Here is a 16,971-nt window from a genome sequence, read left to right on the forward strand (position 1 = left end):
GGTCCACATCCGTTCCACAATTTTGCGGAATTGGTGTGGACCCATTCATTTTCAATGGGGCCACAAAAGAACCACCATGTGCTGTCCGCATCCGCACTTCCGTTCCGCAGAACCGCCAAAACAATAGAGCATGTCCTATTCTAGTCAGCCGCAGACAAGAATAGGCATTTCTATCATAGTGCCGGGCATGTGTGGTCTGCAAAATGCACATTGCCGGTGTCTGCGTTTTGCGGATACGCAATTTGCGGACGGCAAAACAGTTGGACGTGTGAATAGACCCTTATGGTCCGTGGTAGCGGAATCCATAATGGAATTCTTAGATAACCTGAGCCGAATATGAATAAAAAATATATATTATATATATATATATATATATATATATATATATATATATATATATATATACACACACACACACACACACACTGAACAAAAATATAAACACAACACTTTCGATTTTGCTGAAACATTTTTACTCTCAAATATTGTTCACAAATCTGTCTAAATCTGTGTTAGTGAGCACTTCTCCTTTGCCGAGATAATCCATCCCACCTCACAGGTGTGGCATATCAAGGGGCTGATTAGACAGCATGAATATTGCACAGGTGTGCCTTAGACTGCCCACAATAAAAGGCCACTCTGAAATGTGCAGCTTGAGGAGAGGAGGAGCATGTGTGCGGACGCACGCAGGTGACGTACACACCTCTCTTCCGGCCGCTGAGCGCCAGCCTGCACCGCGATGGAACTGATGCAGCTTTAGTTGCGGCCCACTGCTCTGCCGTACTGCCTCCTGCTGCATGCTGTGGGGGTGGACCGCCTGGCTGATTTTCGGATCCGGAATTGTGTGGGTGCCGTGATAGTTGGACCTATGTGTCGGGAGACGGATCGTTTGGTGGCGGGAGCGCTTGAATCTTCCACCCCCCCCCAGTCTGCCAGGAGATGGCACAGGGGTGAGATGTATGGAGGCAGAGTCTGAGTAGAACCTGACTGGAGCTTTGGTTGATGCGACAGAAGGATCCAAGTGTGGGGGCTTTTGGAGGGGTCGGGATGACCAAGTAGTTGGCTTTAAAGCGTGAGCACCGGATGGTCTCTACCTCTATCCCCAGGACTGCGGGCACTCAGAACGCAAGAAATTGAGTGCGGCAGGAAAAGGGGAGATTGCTACTGTTAATAGCTGATATAGGTATGCTCTGTTATTTCCTGCTCCTAAACGGCACACGGCATTAAGCTGGTTTCTTCAGCTTGGGAACCGGGTGGCAGGCAACAGAGCAGCCCTTTTGAACTCCCTTCTCCTCCCCCCCAGTATATCTGGTTGGGGCCCTTGTGAATTTGGAGATCAGCTGGTGGCTGTATAAAACATCAGAACTGCTCTGCTCTCTTATCGATCGTGCATAAACCGAAGCTCAACCGTGTGGACAGTGTTGGTTTGAACAGGAGACTACAGTGGTGTGCTGGGCGCCATACAGTTATGTGGAAAAGTAGTAGAGCACTATTGGTATGCTATCGACTCATATGAGGCAAGGATGGGTCGGATTGAAGATTTGATAGCCACTGTTTGCCTGCTAAAACATTACATAAGTCTGTTACCTCCCACAAGTTATGGGAATATTTGGGACTGCTCAATGGAGTTCACTATACTGACTGACTAACCCAATCAATTGTTTTGTTTATCTTCCAATTGAAAAAAGCTGATCTGTTCTTCCAGTGCAGAGATATTTGGGATGTCTAATCGTCCAATTGTGTCAAGTACACTAACCGGTCTGAGAGCTTAACTGGATTAACTGAATTATTTGGATCAACTGTGCTAATCATACTGTGATCGGGACTGCTCAATTGTGTTAATCATAGTCATCGGGATCTACACTAAATGGATAGCGTGTGCAATTGCGCCAACTATATTAAAAGGACTGGGACTGGGATTGCGACAGATATAGAATTATAACCTTCTCGCTGTCGAGTTGTAACCTATTTGATCCCTTTTGTGACCGGCTGCTCAATAACTGAAAAGCGTATTGCTCTTTATTAACCTAGTTTTTTACACCCTCTAATGGATAGTTACACTTTGTTTATGAGCGGCCTGTCATAAATGGGGTCGAATAAGGAATATCTGCATAGAGTTACAGGGATGCGGGGTTGAAGAATTTTGATTTAATGTAATAAGCCAATTATCCTTAGAGTGAGTTAGGTTATTGGCTGTCTTATTGTCAGGGAGTCTCAGACTTGGTTAACCACGGAAGATAGAGATGGCTAGACAAGGAGCAGGGAAAAAAAGGTGAGGGGGCAACCCGGGTTTAATACTTCAATTTCCCCAATGTTTAAAAAAGCAGAAAGGTCTAAGCAACAATTCTTGACCAATATGAGAGGACAGATTAGCTCCCCTAAGAAGAAAAAGGATGATATACCTCAAGACGGAGGGGGAATCCTTTGGTTTGGTGGAGAACATTATTTTGAAAATATCAGATAAGAATTCCCAGATTGGGGAGAGAGGGGTAGCAAACAGCTAAAAGAGGTAGAGGAAAATAACCCCAATAAAAAGGGGAGCAGGTGCCTAGCCTGCAAGATATATTCCAAGAAATAAAGAATTGTAGCTTGGCAATAAAAGACCTCTCTCTCCAGACTGGAAATATTAAGGAGGCTGTTGGGCTTCATAGAGCAGATCTACAAAAATACAAAGACAGGCTGACAGAAGAAGAGAAAAGAATATCGGACTCAGAGGACCTCCTACAGATAACGGTTAAGGAAGGAGGAGAAAAAAAAAACACACCACACTAAAAAGGAAAAGAATAGAGAATTAAAAAATAAATTAGAATTAGAAAATAGGTCCAGAAGGGCCAATTTGAGATGTCTAGGGATTCCGGAGGAACGAGACTTTTGTGGTTTTATACAAACTTGGCTGATGGAACAACTGGGCCAGGATATTTCTGATCACAAACTTTGTCGAACGGGCTTATAGAGGGGATTTTAATAATGTAATGGATGGGAAAATAGATGTAGAATGGGGAACACTCAAGGAAATTGCACGGGCTCTAAATTAAAAAGTATCACAGAAGAATTGGGCAGGATTGATATTTGGAGGGTAATGCACCCAAAATTAAAGAAATACTCATGTTTTTCTAAAACACACAAGAGTTTATCACGGATTGATTTAGCCTTCACTAATAATAAAGGCTCACTGGATATTGAACGAGTTGGGTATGGACAACATGGGATTTCAGATCACAACCCTATTATAAATGTAAAAACAAGAGGGATGAAAATAAATATAGGTTGGATAAATATAATGGGCATACACGATAAAATTTTGAAAGAGATTAGGGAATATTTTTCTATAAAAAGGAGACTTTTGTATTACTTACCAGTAAAGTCTCTTTCTCGCTCTTCCTTGGGGGACACAGGAAACCATGGGTATAGCTCTGCTCCCTAGGAGGCGTGACACTAAGTGAAAGCTGTAAGCCCCTCCTCCATCAGCTATACCCCTCAGCCTGGAGAAGAGACTGCCAGTTGCGTGTCCAAGTAGTGAAAGATAACCACCAACCGGAAAAAGAACCGTCAAGCCCCAACGGGGGCAACCAAGCCGGAACCACAACTGTAACCCAAATGAAGGGCGGGTGCTGTGTCCCCCAAGGAAGAGCGAGAAAGAGACTTTACTGGTAAGTAATACAAAAGTCTCCTTTTCTCGCCCATATTCCTTGGGGGACACAGGAAACCATGGGACGTTCCAGAGCAGTCCCAGAAGGGAGGGACCAGAACAAACTAGACCAACACCGGGGGCATCAATCAACTGCCGCCTGCAACACCAGACGGCCTAAAGCAGCGTCAGCCGACGCATGAGTATGCACCCTGTAGAACTTGGTGAAGGTGTGCAAGGAGGACCAAGTGGCCGCCTTGCAAATCTGCTCCGTAGAAGCCCGATTCCTCTGAGCCCAGGAAGCCCCGACCGCTCTAGTGGAGTGAGCGGTAACACCGAGGGGCGGAACCTTGCCCTTGGCGAGATAAGCCTCAGTAACAGCCATCTTGACAAAACGGGCGATAGCAACTTTGGATGCCGCCATCCCTCTGCGCGACCCCTCCGGAACCACAAAGAGCGAGTCAGTACGCCTGAAAGAGCTGGTTACCTCCAGGTAAACCTTGAGCGCCCTGACAACGTCCAGGCGATGAAGCTCCCTCTCCCGGGGGTGGGAAGGGGAAGGACACAAAGAGGGGAGAACGATGTCCTCGTTCAGATGAAAGACGGAGACCACCTTAGGAAGGAAGGAAGGGACCGGACGAAGGACCACCTTGTCTTGGTGGAACACTAGGAAAGGTTCCAGACAGGAGAGTGCAGCCAATTCGGACACCCTCCGAAGAGAGGTGACGGCCACAAGGAAAATAACCTTGCAGGACAGAAGTCGCAAGGAAACCGTCCGCAGAGGCTCGAAAGGAGAAGCCTGGAGCGCTGAGAGAACCAGGTTCAGGTCCCAGGGCGGTACCGGAGGGCGGTACGGGGGAACCGCGTGAGCCACGCCCTGAAGGAAGGTCTTGACAGGACCAAGGGGGGCCAGTGGGCGCTGAAACAAAATGGACAGCGCAGACACCTGACCCTTCAAAGAACTAAGACCCAGACCTTGGGCAAGTCCGCTCTGCAGGAAGGACAAAACGGTGGGGAGAGAAAAGCGGAGCGGAGGAATCCCCAGATCGGCACAGAACCCCAAATAGGTCCTCCAGGTCCTATAATAGATCCTAGAAGAGGACGGCTTACGGGCGCGGATCATGGTGCGGACGACGTCCGCAGAAAAACCCCTACGTGTCAGGACGGTGGTCTCAACAACCACGCCGTCAAACGTAGGGACCTTAAACGCAGGTGGAAGATCGGTCCCTGAGAGAGAAGATCTTCCCTGGCGGGCAGCGGCCAGGGCGCGTCTGCCAGGAGCAGCATGAGGTCGGCATACCAAGACCGGCGGGGCCAGTCCGGAGCGACCAGAATCACCGAGACGCCTTCCGCCGCGATCTTCCGAAGGACCTTGGGCAGGAGTGGGATGGGAGGGAATATGTATGGACGCGCGAAGCCTCGCCAAGGAAGAACGAGGGCGTCGGCTCTGCAAGCTCCCGGATCCCTGGCCCTGGACAGATAGGCGGGGACCTTGTGATTGAACTTGGAGGCCATGAGGTCCACGTCCAATATGCCCCAACGAAGGCAAATGGCCTCGAATACCTCCGGGTGAAGAGACCACTCGCCGGGGTCGACAGTGGTGCGACTGAGGAAGTCCGCCGCCCAATTGTCCACCCCTGGAATAAAAATTGCCGATAGGGCCGGGACGTGGGCTTCCGCCCAACGGAGAATGCTGGAGACCTCCCTCATTGCAGCAGCGCTGCGAGTGCCCCCCTGGTGGTTTATGTACGCCACAGCCGTGGCGTTGTCCGATTGTACACGAACTGGATGACCCTTCAACAGATGAGTCCAGTGTCTTAGAGACAGAAGGGCCGCTCTCAGTTCCAGGACATTGATCGAGAGTCTGGACTCCAATGGAGACCAAATGCCCTGGACGGATCGGGGAGGAAAGACGCCTCCCCAGCCCAAGAGACTGGCATCGGTTGTAACCACCAACCAGTTGAGTGGCAGAAAAGACCTGCCCAGAAGAGGGGACTGTAACCACCAGCGGAGAGATGACCTCACCGGAGGCGATAGATGGAAGGGATGATCCAGAGACTGCGGCGATTTGTCCCAGGAGGAGAGGATCGCCCGTTGGAGAGGGCGGGAGTGAAACTGCGCAAATGGGATCGCCTCGAAGCAGGCAACCATCTGCCCCAAGACCCGCATGCAGAAGCGGAAGGACGGTCGACGGTGGAGAAGGAGACCCCGAACCGCCCCACGGAGGATCAGACGTTTTTCCGAGGGAAGACGTACTTCCGCCGCTCCCGTGTCTAAAAGCATTCCCAGGAAGACCAGTTGTCTGGAGGGGGGAAGGGAGGACTTGGGGAAGTTGATGACCCAACCGAACCTCGTCAGAGTCTCTAGAGTGAGATCCACGCTGGCAACCGCTTGAGAAAAGGACGGAGCCTTGATGAGGATATCGTCCAAGTACGGTAGCAGAAAAACACCCCTGGAACGGAGTAAGGCCAAAACCGGGGCCAGGACCTTGGTGAACACCCGGGGGGCTGTTGCCAGCCCAAAGGGAAGGGCGACAAACTGGAAGTGGAGGTCCCCCACGGCGAATCAGAGGAAGCGATGGTGACACCGGGCTACCGGAACATGGAGGTAGGCATCCTGTATATCGATGGAAGACATGAAATCTCCCTGCTCCAGGGAAGCCACCGCGTAACGGAGGGACTCCATCCGAAACCGTCGAAGGAGGAGAAAACGGTTGAGCTTTTTGAGGTCCAAAATGGGCCGCACCGAACCTCCCTTTTTGGGAACTACAAAGAGGTTCGAGTAGAACCCTTGGAACCTTTCCTCTAGAGGAACGGGGGTAATCACCCCCCTGTCCAGTAAGGCTTGAACGGCCGCGGAGAACGCAGCCGCGCGTTTCGGGTCCCGTGGCGAGCGGGTGCGAAAGAACCGATCTGGAGGGAAGGATGCAAATTCGATTTTGTATCCGGAGGACACAATTTCGAGGGCCCAGGCGTCGGAGACGTGAGCCAACCAGACGTCCCTGAAAAGGAGGAGCCGGCCCCCCACCCGGGTGGGTGGGGGCGCGCCTTCAGGCAGAGGATTGCTTTGCTGCGGGTGTGCGGGCAGCCTGCGGCTTGCGCCAGGAGGGCTGCGCCCGAAAAAACGGCTTCCTATGCTTGTCCTGGGGAGGAGCCGAAGCGGCAGCTGTGGTGGGAGCCCCAGAGGCCCTGCGGGAGGACCGAAAACGAGACGCACCAGGGCGTCCGCGGGGGGCGCCCCTGGCTTGGGGTTGAGGAAGATGGGTGCTTTTACCACCCGTGGCCTCCGAAATAAGTTCGTCTAGGCGGACCCCGAAAAGGCGGGAACCCGCAAACGGTAGCCCCGCCAAGGAACGTTTGGAGGCAGCGTCCGCTTTCCAAACCTTCAGCCAGAGCTCCCTCCTGACGGAAACTGCCAGGGCGGAGGAGCGTGCAATAAGGGCTCCCGCATCAAGGGAGGCCTCACAAACAAAATTCCCGGCCCGAATAATAAGCTGGGCCAAGGAACGTAGGTCCTGGATGGGGACGTCCGAGTCCAACTCCTGTTCCAGCTGCGCACCCCAAGCAGAGATTGCTTTCCCTGCCCAAGCAGAGGCAAAAACCGGTCTGAGAGCAGAACCGGAGGCAGCAAAAATGCCCTTGGAAAGGGTCTCCATGCGACGGTCCTCCGCTGACTGAAGAGAGGACCCGTCAGGAACAGGGATGGCCGTGTTCTTTGACAGCCGGGCCACAGGGGGGTCCACCTTGGGTGGGGAAGACCATGTGGCCACGACATCGGCTGGAAAGGGATAGCAAATGTCCAGCTTCTTGGGGTTGACAAAACGGGCGTCCGGGCGAGCCCAAGCCTTAGACACCACAGAGGAGAAATCAGAGTGGATTGGAAAGACTTTTGAGACCTGCCTGGGTCTGATAAAGGAGACGCTAGCTGCGTCCGAGCTAGGGGGATCATCCTGCACCTTAAAGGTGTCACGAATATCCGAGATGAGTTGACCCATCGCTGAGGCTAGCTTGGACGGCAGGGCCGAGTCCATTTCCAAATCTGAAACCGCCAATTCACCCTCAGAGAGCGAATCCTTTGGAGAGGAGAGGCTCGTCTGGGTGCGCACGCGTGGCGGGGAGAGGGAGGCATCCGAGGAGGAGGCTCGCTCTACTCTAATACGCTTCTGAGAGTGCCTAGCTCGGGAGGGGTCACTAAGAGGGAGTGAACCCGCTGCAGCGGCAGAAGCAGTGGACCCGGAGGGCGCGACAATCAGTGAGGCGTCCTGCGGGGTAGGTGGCCTGTCTATTAGGCGGCCCACGACATGAGTGAGGCTTTCCACGGCCTGGGACAGGGATCTACCCCAATCAGGGGGGTCAGAGGCAGCAGGGAGCGACACAGCGGGCGACTGAGGCTGCGGTGGAGCCCGGCATGCAGTACAGTGCGGATCAGACTGCCCCCGGGGAAAGGGTTCCCTACAAGCCGTACAGGCATGGTACCAAGGCTTGGCGGCTGCAGAAGGGTCTGACATGGTGGAACAAGATGTTGCACTTGAAGTGGGAGACCCCAAAGAAAAGGAACGGGGATAACACCCAAGCGACAGTACTGTGGCACGGAGGGGGTTAAAAGTCCTACCAGACCCGGATGATGCAAGCGGCAGCGGTAAGGGGAACAGACTGAGGAGGCTGTGGAGGAGAGGCAGCAGCACCGGCTTCGGATCGCACTGCAGAGAGGATTCCACGCAGCACTGTGCGATGAACCCGGAAGTAGCGGAGCGCATGTAGGAAGCTCCGCCCCCCCTCTGCCGCTCTGAAGCAGAGCCGCGCGCGCGCGCGGCAAAATGATTTTAACCCCCCAAGTGAAGAAGTGCCGGCCATGAAATGGCGCCGTTCACACCATGTAAGCGGCCCCCGCCGCGCCTGCTTCAACCTGCGAATTGGCCGACGGTTTGCTTGCCTGCAGCCGTCCCCTGTAAGGCAGCGTCTCTGTGCCCAGATAAAACTCCCCTCCAACATTGCCCGGTAAGGGGGGGGGGGGCTCGGGAGGGGTGGTGGGAATGGCTGTAGCAGTGTGCATGTAGCAGTGGCCATGGCCATGGGGACGTAGCAGCGGTGGGAGGGAGGGAAAAGGGGAGGCTGGAGCAGCCACTCTCACCATCCGCTGTCTTCACCCTCAATCCGTCCAGCAGGGTCGCCCCTTCAGCTCCTGGCACCGCAGTGGCAGGAAACCGGGGGAGGGACTTGGCGACCCTGAGCTGGCGGGACGCAGGGGAGCGAGGCTGCCCTGGTCCACCTTGTCTTCTGTGGGGGAGGCGGCAGTGCGGAATTACCGGCACTGGCGCAACTCAACCCCGGGAGAAACAGAGGGGTCTAATGCGCCTCTGTTGTCCCTGTAGGTAGAAAAAAATCGAATTAAAAACAACAAATAACGCAAAAATAAAAATCATAGGAAAAACAACCCTGCATAAGCAGGGGGTGTCTTGCCTCCTTGGACACTAAGCAAAAACTGGCAGTCTCTTCTCCAGGCTGAAGGGTATAGCTGATGGAGGAGGGGCTTACAGCTTTCACTTAGTGTCACGCCTCCTAGGGAGCAGAGCTATACCCATGGTTTCCTGTGTCCCCCAAGGAATATGGGCGAGAAATGAGGATTCAGCGGAAATTAACAGGGCTTGGGAGGCTGCAAAGGCCTTTATTAGAGGGATTATTATAAAATACACAGCAATATATAAGAAAGGTATAAAGGAGAGAAAAAAAAAAAAAAAAAAAAAAAAAAAAGATTTGCTAGATTGTGGCAGAAATGATTGAGAATGTGGGGGATGACGGGGGGGGGGGGGGGGGGGGGGGTTGAGGTATAATAGTTCCCCCCCCCCTGGAAGGGGTGGAACAGGCAGCAGGGCAATGTGGGTGAGTATTATGCAAACTGTGTTTATGCTGTTTTATAATGTAAAATTAATATTGCTGAAGACTAAGGAATTTTCTAATAAAGATTATTTATATATATAAAAAAAAAAAAAAAAGGAGAAATGTGCAGTTTGATCACACAGCACAATGCCACAGATGCCGCAATGTTCGAGGGAGCGTGCAATTGGCATGCTGACTGCAGGAATGTCTACCAGAGCTGTTGTCCGTGCAATGAATGTTCATTTCTCTACCATAAGCCGTCTCCAAAGGCGTTTCAGAGAATTTGGCAGTACATTCAACCGGCCTCACAACCGCAGACCACGTGTAACCACACCAGCCCAGGACCTCCACCTCCAGCATGTTCACCTCCATGATAATCTGAGACCAGCCGCCCAGACAGCTGCAGCAACAATCGGTTTGAATAACCAAAGAATTTCTGCACAAACTGTCAGAAACCGTCTCAGGGAAGCTCATCTGCATGCTCATCATCGGGGTCTGGGCCTGACTGCAGTTCGTTGTCGTAACAGACTTGATTGGGCAAATGCTCACATTCGATGGCGTCTGGCACTTTGGAGAGGCGTTCTGTTCACGGATGAGTCCCGTTTTTCACTGTTCAGGGCAGATGGCAGACAGCGTGTGTGGCATTGTGTGGGTGAGCGGTTTGCTGATGTCAACGTTGTGGATCGAGTGGCCCATGGTGGCGGTGGGGTTATGGTATGGGCCGGCGTATGTTATGGACAACAAACACGTGCATTTTATTGATGGCATTGTGAATATACTGTGACGAGACCCTGAGGCCCATTGTTGTGCCATTCATCCACGACCATCACCTCATGTTGCAGCAAGATAATGCACGGCCTCATATTGCAAGGATCTGTACACAATTCCTGGAAGCTGAAAACATCCCAGTTCTTGCATGGCCAGCATACTCACCGGACATGTCACCCATTGAGCACGTTTGGGATGCTCTGGATCGGCGTATATGACAGCGTGTTCCAGTTCCTGCCAATATTCTGCAACTTCGCACAGCTATTGTAGAGGAGTGGACCAACATTCCACAGGCCACAACCAACAACCCGATCAACTCTGTGCAACGGAGATGTGTTGCACTGCGTGAGGCAAGTGGTGGCCACACCAGATACTGACTGGTTTTCAGACTTCCTCCCTCCCCCCCACCCCCCAGTAAGGCAAAACTGTGCACATTACAGAGTGGCCTCTTATTGTGCAATATTCATGCTGTCTAATCAGCACCCTGATATGCCACACCTGTGAGGTGGGATGGATTATCTCAGTAAAGAGAAGTGCTCACTAACACAGATTTAGATCGAGAGAGAGACCTTTCATTTTTTCACAGCCTTATTGGAAAATGAAAGAAGGAATCTGATTGGTTGATGTGGGAAACTAAGCCAATTCTACTTTACACCAGTTTTGATATATCTCCCCCACTGTGTACTTCTATGTGTACATAGCATTGTGCGTCATCTGTGAGGGACAAGTGACCGCTCACTGTGCGGACTGCACACAATACTGTATTCAGAAGAGAGCGCAGGTAGTGAGCGCGTCAGTAATGAGATCTATATCCTGCTTATAATGCCATGGTTCTGACTGTAGATCGCTGCACTAATGTTATCAGCAGAAATATGTATTGTGTCCACAAATAATGGACTTTCTACAGAAGGGAAAGAGAAATAGATCTGCTGATTACAGGCTGCAGAATACTGCAAGACTCACCATGTTGTGGATTGGAATGAAATCTTACTACCAAGTCACTTAGTAGTTCCAGCAGTCTGTATGTAAGTGGCTGCTAGCTGTGCTATGTAACAGGATTTGGGGGCGGGGTTGTACAGGATGTGGGGGTGGGGCAGTAGAGTTTGTGCTGTGTAACACCATGTGGGGGCGGGTTTGTGCTATGTAACAGGATGTGGGGGCGGGGCAGCAGGGCTGATGCATGTGAAATCAACAGGAATGGAGCCTGACGAGGCATCCGAACAGTGAGTGAATCTCATAGAAGAGCATTTCTGAGAGCATGTGAACCAAAGCCGATACCAGTAAACAAACAAGTGCAATTTTATTATGTGCTGCATTACAGTAAGATATGGGGTTATTGATTTTTAGTGCATAAAAGGTGTCCATAGCCTTTAAACATGAATAAAGAAACTGTCACGGTGTAATCGTGTATTACTATCATGACGGATTAGTCTTGGGGGGCACTTGGCTGGAATGTCTGACTAGGGTTGCTTTGGCCAAGGAAAGTTTCTCACAGACTACCCCTTCACATCAGTGTGCAGACCAGGTACTGGAAAGAACTTACCTTTGGCTGATTGTTAGTCAACATTTTTAGGCTTCTTGAAGATGGAGAGGAGCTATTCCTTATCACAGGGCTTCGCCGATCAATGTCATCCGCCAACCCTTCTTGATATATGGGATCAGCAAATGATACTCTCCGAATCTACAAGAAAACAAGTGTGGCGTTTATACCACTACTAGAATCACCTATGATGGCACCAATGAGTATTAATTCCCTGCTTGCCAACGTTCAAAGTCCTTTTCTGATCTGTATCATGCCAGGAGACCAGAGTTGGTACTGGAGCTTAAAGTCAACAGTCGCCAAAATAAAGACCAAACCCTTTGGCTCAAGTCCCCCTTAATGGAAATCTGACATCTAAGCCACTAAGCAAAGCTTCACTGACTTGCATGGCCCTTTGATTAGAATGATCATTAGCATATGATCCCGCGCATGCGCCGATGAACGAGCACAGTCGGGCCGGGGCATCGCAGTTTACCGTGCGTTATCACGTTCGGCGCATGCGCGGGATTAGGGCCAGGAGGAGGGAGGTTAGAGCAGAGACTAAGGGCGGGCAGACGGGGTGAAGGGGGAGTGGCTTCGTATGAAAATGACCCGGGGGTCTGGGCACCGGCCGTTGTAACTCCGCCCCATGGCACCTTCACAGCCTCATTTGCATACGGATTAAAAGTGTTTTTCTGCACAACGATGCTAGCAAGGAACTAACGGTAAGTGCAGTTCTAATAGGGGGGATGCCGTGGACATAACACTGTTATTAGGTTAATAGGGTGAATCTGCGTGAAAGACTCCCTTTAAATTCGAGGACACCAAAATTGCAAAATTACCTTGTTAACAGGAGATGGCGATTCAATTTCCTGCTGTCTCTTCAATCCTTTCTTTAAGATACTTGTAGAAGGAGATGCAGATGGAGACCAACAGAAACTTCCACTTGGGCTGTCATTAGCCATGACCATGGAAGGAAATCCTTTCACTTTCGGTGGAGAGTCTATGTTGGAACGTCCTTCACCAAGGTCTTCATACGTTTTCTCAGTGACTTGTGTGTTTTCATCAACCTTCTCCCCATCGGGTATTACATCTACGACAGCATCCATTTGAACAGTGCCAGTATCATTCTTGATTTCAGAGATAGTCTCAGCATTCATTTCATGCAAATTATTATTTTCTGCACCATTAACAATGGTCTCATCAGCTGCAATTGTCCTCTTGTCTTCAGCCTCCTCAGCAGTTTCAACGCTTTCTTCAGCAACTTCACAAGCTTTGACCTCCTGAATTTCATGGTCTTCAACAGTTTCAGGCTCAGTGTCATTTCTTTCTTGACCATCTCCCTCATCTACCATTACAGTCTGAGCATTTTCCAAGACCACCTCCTCAGGCTTTTCATCAACGATACTACTTGTAGGCACATCACCGACTTCTATATCGTAGGTTTTGCCGCTGGTTGTCTCCGTATTCAGTTCAACTTCCATTTCTTTATCCTCTTCACTGTCGTTTTCCACGCACTCCACCACCACAGTCTCTGACTTTGCATCCTTTGGACTTCCTGCCACCACGGTTTCATCAACGCTGATCTCTGAAGAAGTTTCAGGGGCTTCAATAGTTTCTGTTCCGACAAAAACTTGTGTTACTTCAGTGCCATTGTGGCTGTCACTTAAAGGAGCGGTAGTCTGTTCTTGTTCAGATTCTGTATCAGATCTGATCTCGCTAGCAGTCTTGAAGAAGACTTGATCATTGATTAGTGGTGTGCTGATGGCACATGGCCCCGAGAATACAGTATCGTTAAGTTCCATAGTAGATGACATGTGTATCTTCTGGTTTTTACTTTCAGGTTCTTCGGTTTCCGCATCTTTACTTGCTGACTCAGAGCAGCAGTCCCTACTCTTGGACCGTCTAAATCTCTTACTTCGTTTATGGTGACAATCAAGCGATCGGAGGACACTTTTTGAGCTTTGAAAAACATCAGAGGCTGCAGTGGAGAAGTCTCCGGCAGTGGGTTCAGTCATTAAACTGTCTGTGGTACTGTAAACCTCGGTAGCATTTTTAGAAATGTCATAAGTTTTGTTGCTCTCTACTGCACCCAATTTAGAGTCCAGTGGAGCACGTTCATCTGGTTCCGACTTTACAATCTTTAAATGGGATGCAGAGTAATCAGAGTCTAATGTATAGGTTTTATCATCTCTCTCTGACTCAGACTTATCGAGGTCTCTGATACTAAAGGAATCTTCAGGGTGTTTCAAAGTTACGTCAGTCTGAGACTCCTGAGAGCTTTCATACTTAAGAGATTTGTCAAGGCTTCTTGGTCTTCCCCTTCTCCTTTTCCTAACGGAGCCTTCCAGAGCTTCCGAATTTTCCGACTCAGAGTTGTCCACAGCCGGTACAACGGCTTGCAGGGATCGTCGAGTCTGATAACGGGATCTCACTTTTGATCTCTCTTGACTGTCCTTGCTAGAATTAGAGTCTGGAAGATCCTCTTTATCACAACTGTTTGCTAGTCTACTATCTTCAGCTTCATCTTGATGTTTTCTAGAAGTATTCAGGTCCTCTTCACCCTCACTTTTCACTATAGCTTCACTCTGTTGCCTTTTGGCAGTCTCTCGTGTAGGCATGGTCTTTCTGGAGACTATTTTTGGCTCTCCTTTTGCTTGGATTAGTTTTTCTGGCTCATTCTCATTTTTAACAGCATCTAATATTTCCGACTGCCTCCGAGAAGAACGTCTCAAGGTAATCTGATTTGAAAGTGTTTTTTGATGATTGACTGTTTCGTCTGTGTCGGGTGGAGTGTTTTCCTTGGTGTCCGCTTTACTAACAGCCACAGTTTTTCCTTTCTCAAGTTCCGCAGACTTTTCCTCCACTTGTGAAGGTTGAGAATCTGGTACAAAGTTACTTTCATCCATCTTAGCACGGACATTCAAAGACTCCTTGCCATCGTCTTCAGATACTTGGCTCCTCGATTGTTCAGCAGCACGCGACGCTCTCGTTTCTCTCTTGGAGTCGGATTTGGAAACGTCAGTTTGGTTGTGTTTTGTTTCAGGAGTTTGGGCAGTTTTTTCATTCTCTAGATTTTCACTCGTTTCCTTTATATTCACAGCTTCTTGGCTATCTGGAACTAAAATAACTTCTTTTGACTTTACAAACTTTTTGTCTGCCAAGGGGCTAAATGAACGAATTTCCAAATTGTCAAATTTTTCTAGAGTGATGAAGGATTGCCTTCTGCTGATAGGTGGGGGAGGAGTACCTGAAACCATATCGGAAGAGGCAGAACCATTGCTTGTATTTGATGTATTCTGACAATCATTTGATGCGTTTAACGCTGAAGAATCATTAGCGGGTATGTTATCATTTGGATCGTCCTCTAACATTTCGACATTTATTACTTCATTTGAAATTTTCTCTTCCTTAGTTGCAGCTTCAGATTTTTCAATTTCTTCACTTTTTTCTACCTGCATACAACAAAAATAAAATGATCAAAATAATACGACAATGATTTCCCCCCAACATGTGGTTCTATTTAAGTATATTGCTCTCATGGTGCTTTAAAGGGGTTACCTGGGAAAAGATAATGATGACTTATCTTCAAGATAGATCACCAATATCACATCAGCGGGGGTCCAAGTCCCGGCAACCCCACGATCAGTCATTTCAGAGAGCCCCTGGGCTCACAGTTCTAGTGAACGAAGCAGGCTCCTGGCAGCATTCCAAAGACAGTGCCGAACATCGTATAGTGGCTGTGCTTGGTACTGCAACCCAGCCCCATTGACTTGAATAGGGCTGAATTATTAGTACACAAAATTACATTCCCCAATTCTACAAGTAGGATGAAGCGCAATCCAATAATGCAAAAAAAAAAAAAAAAAAACTCCAAAAAGAAGGCCACACATCATATAATCTCATCTTTATTTAAACATGTTTAAAGGGATCCTGTCACCAGTTTTATGGTGTCCTAACTAAGGGCAACATAAATGACTGATTCTCTTAGCAAAATGCTGGGTCACTTTCTTTAATTGACCCGGTCAATCTGCCAACATCTTGTATTGAAAAGCTCCAGCTGATAATGATGAGTCATGAATATTCATGAGCTCCTGACTCTCTCCGCCTACCGGCTGCTGATTGACAGTTTTTTTCCATATGAATCAGCAGCAGGTGGGCAGGGGAGTGGCTATAGCTCTGAATTAAAAAACGCTGGACTCACTGACATCACGCTGGACTCAAATCCGCTCATTAGCATGCGGCATCTTTGTGTGTATATTATGAGGTAACCATCTGTCACACCAGTAAGTGAATACATCTAAAGGTACTTTTTAGTAGTTAATATCCACATGACAGGTTCCCTTTAAATAAAAGACTAGATTATATATGATGTGCAGTCTTTTGGGATTTTTTTTTTTTTTAATGGGGCCAAGCTGCAACTAGGCCATGTGACCAATGTACAGTGATGTCACTGGTCTAAGAATGTAGCGCGTAAGGCCTCTTCTAACAGCTGATCGGTGGGGGTCCCGGGTGTTGCACCCCTGCAGATCTGATACTGACGACCTATCCTGAGAATAAGTCAAATATCTTTTCCTAGATAACCCCTTTAACACGTGAAACAGGGAGAACTAGTATGAGGAGAAGCAAAGCTTGTGTTTTCTTTAAAGGGAGTGTCTCTCCAAGAAATACTCTATTAAATCAGGAGCAATGCCTTGTAAGGCTAGCTCTGCTAATGATACCTTTCACTTTGCGATCTGTTGCTTTACTGTGAAGAGAAGGTATGATTAATCCATATGCAAACGTTCACTTAAGTGCACAGAGGGCGAACCCAAGGCACTGAGCTCCCCTTGCACCTTTTTGATTGAACGACAGGGTCAGGTTCCTGCATAGTCATCTTGCCTGGCTCTGTCAATCAAGAAGAGGGAGGGAGGGGCTTTCAGGGAGCAGGAGGAGCAAGGGTGCACAAAATGGCCAGGGACAGGACTGTGCACTTAACTTCTCATTTCCAAATGGATTAAAAGTACTTTTTCTCCAGAATGAAGCTTGTACTTTGGGGGGCGTATCACTAGGATATGCCCCCAATGTGCGATAGGTGTGGGTCCAACCACTGGGACCCGCACCTATCCTTAGAAAGGAACCCACAGAGGGCGCACCATGACCAAAAATCGTGGCCATTTTCAGAAGGCTCTTTGAAATGA

General features: G+C 49.2%; 1 protein-coding gene across 2 annotated transcripts in view; it reads right to left on the bottom strand.

The window, feature by feature from the left end:
- The window catches only part of RIF1 (replication timing regulatory factor 1), a 60,982-nt gene that overhangs the window by 5,055 nt on the left and 38,956 nt on the right, over positions 1-16,971 (bottom strand). For both annotated transcript variants that reach the window (XM_040441363.1, XM_040441364.1), the window contains 2 exons: positions 12,634-15,246; positions 11,816-11,953 (listed from right to left, as the gene is read on the bottom strand). In XM_040441363.1, coding sequence (XP_040297297.1) covers positions 11,816-11,953; positions 12,634-15,246 — 2,751 coding nt within the window. The remainder of the gene's footprint in view (positions 1-11,815; positions 11,954-12,633; positions 15,247-16,971) is intronic.

Source organism: Bufo bufo, chromosome 7 (genome assembly GCF_905171765.1).
Source record: "Bufo bufo chromosome 7, aBufBuf1.1, whole genome shotgun sequence".
NCBI classification, from domain to species: domain Eukaryota; kingdom Metazoa; phylum Chordata; class Amphibia; order Anura; family Bufonidae; genus Bufo; species Bufo bufo.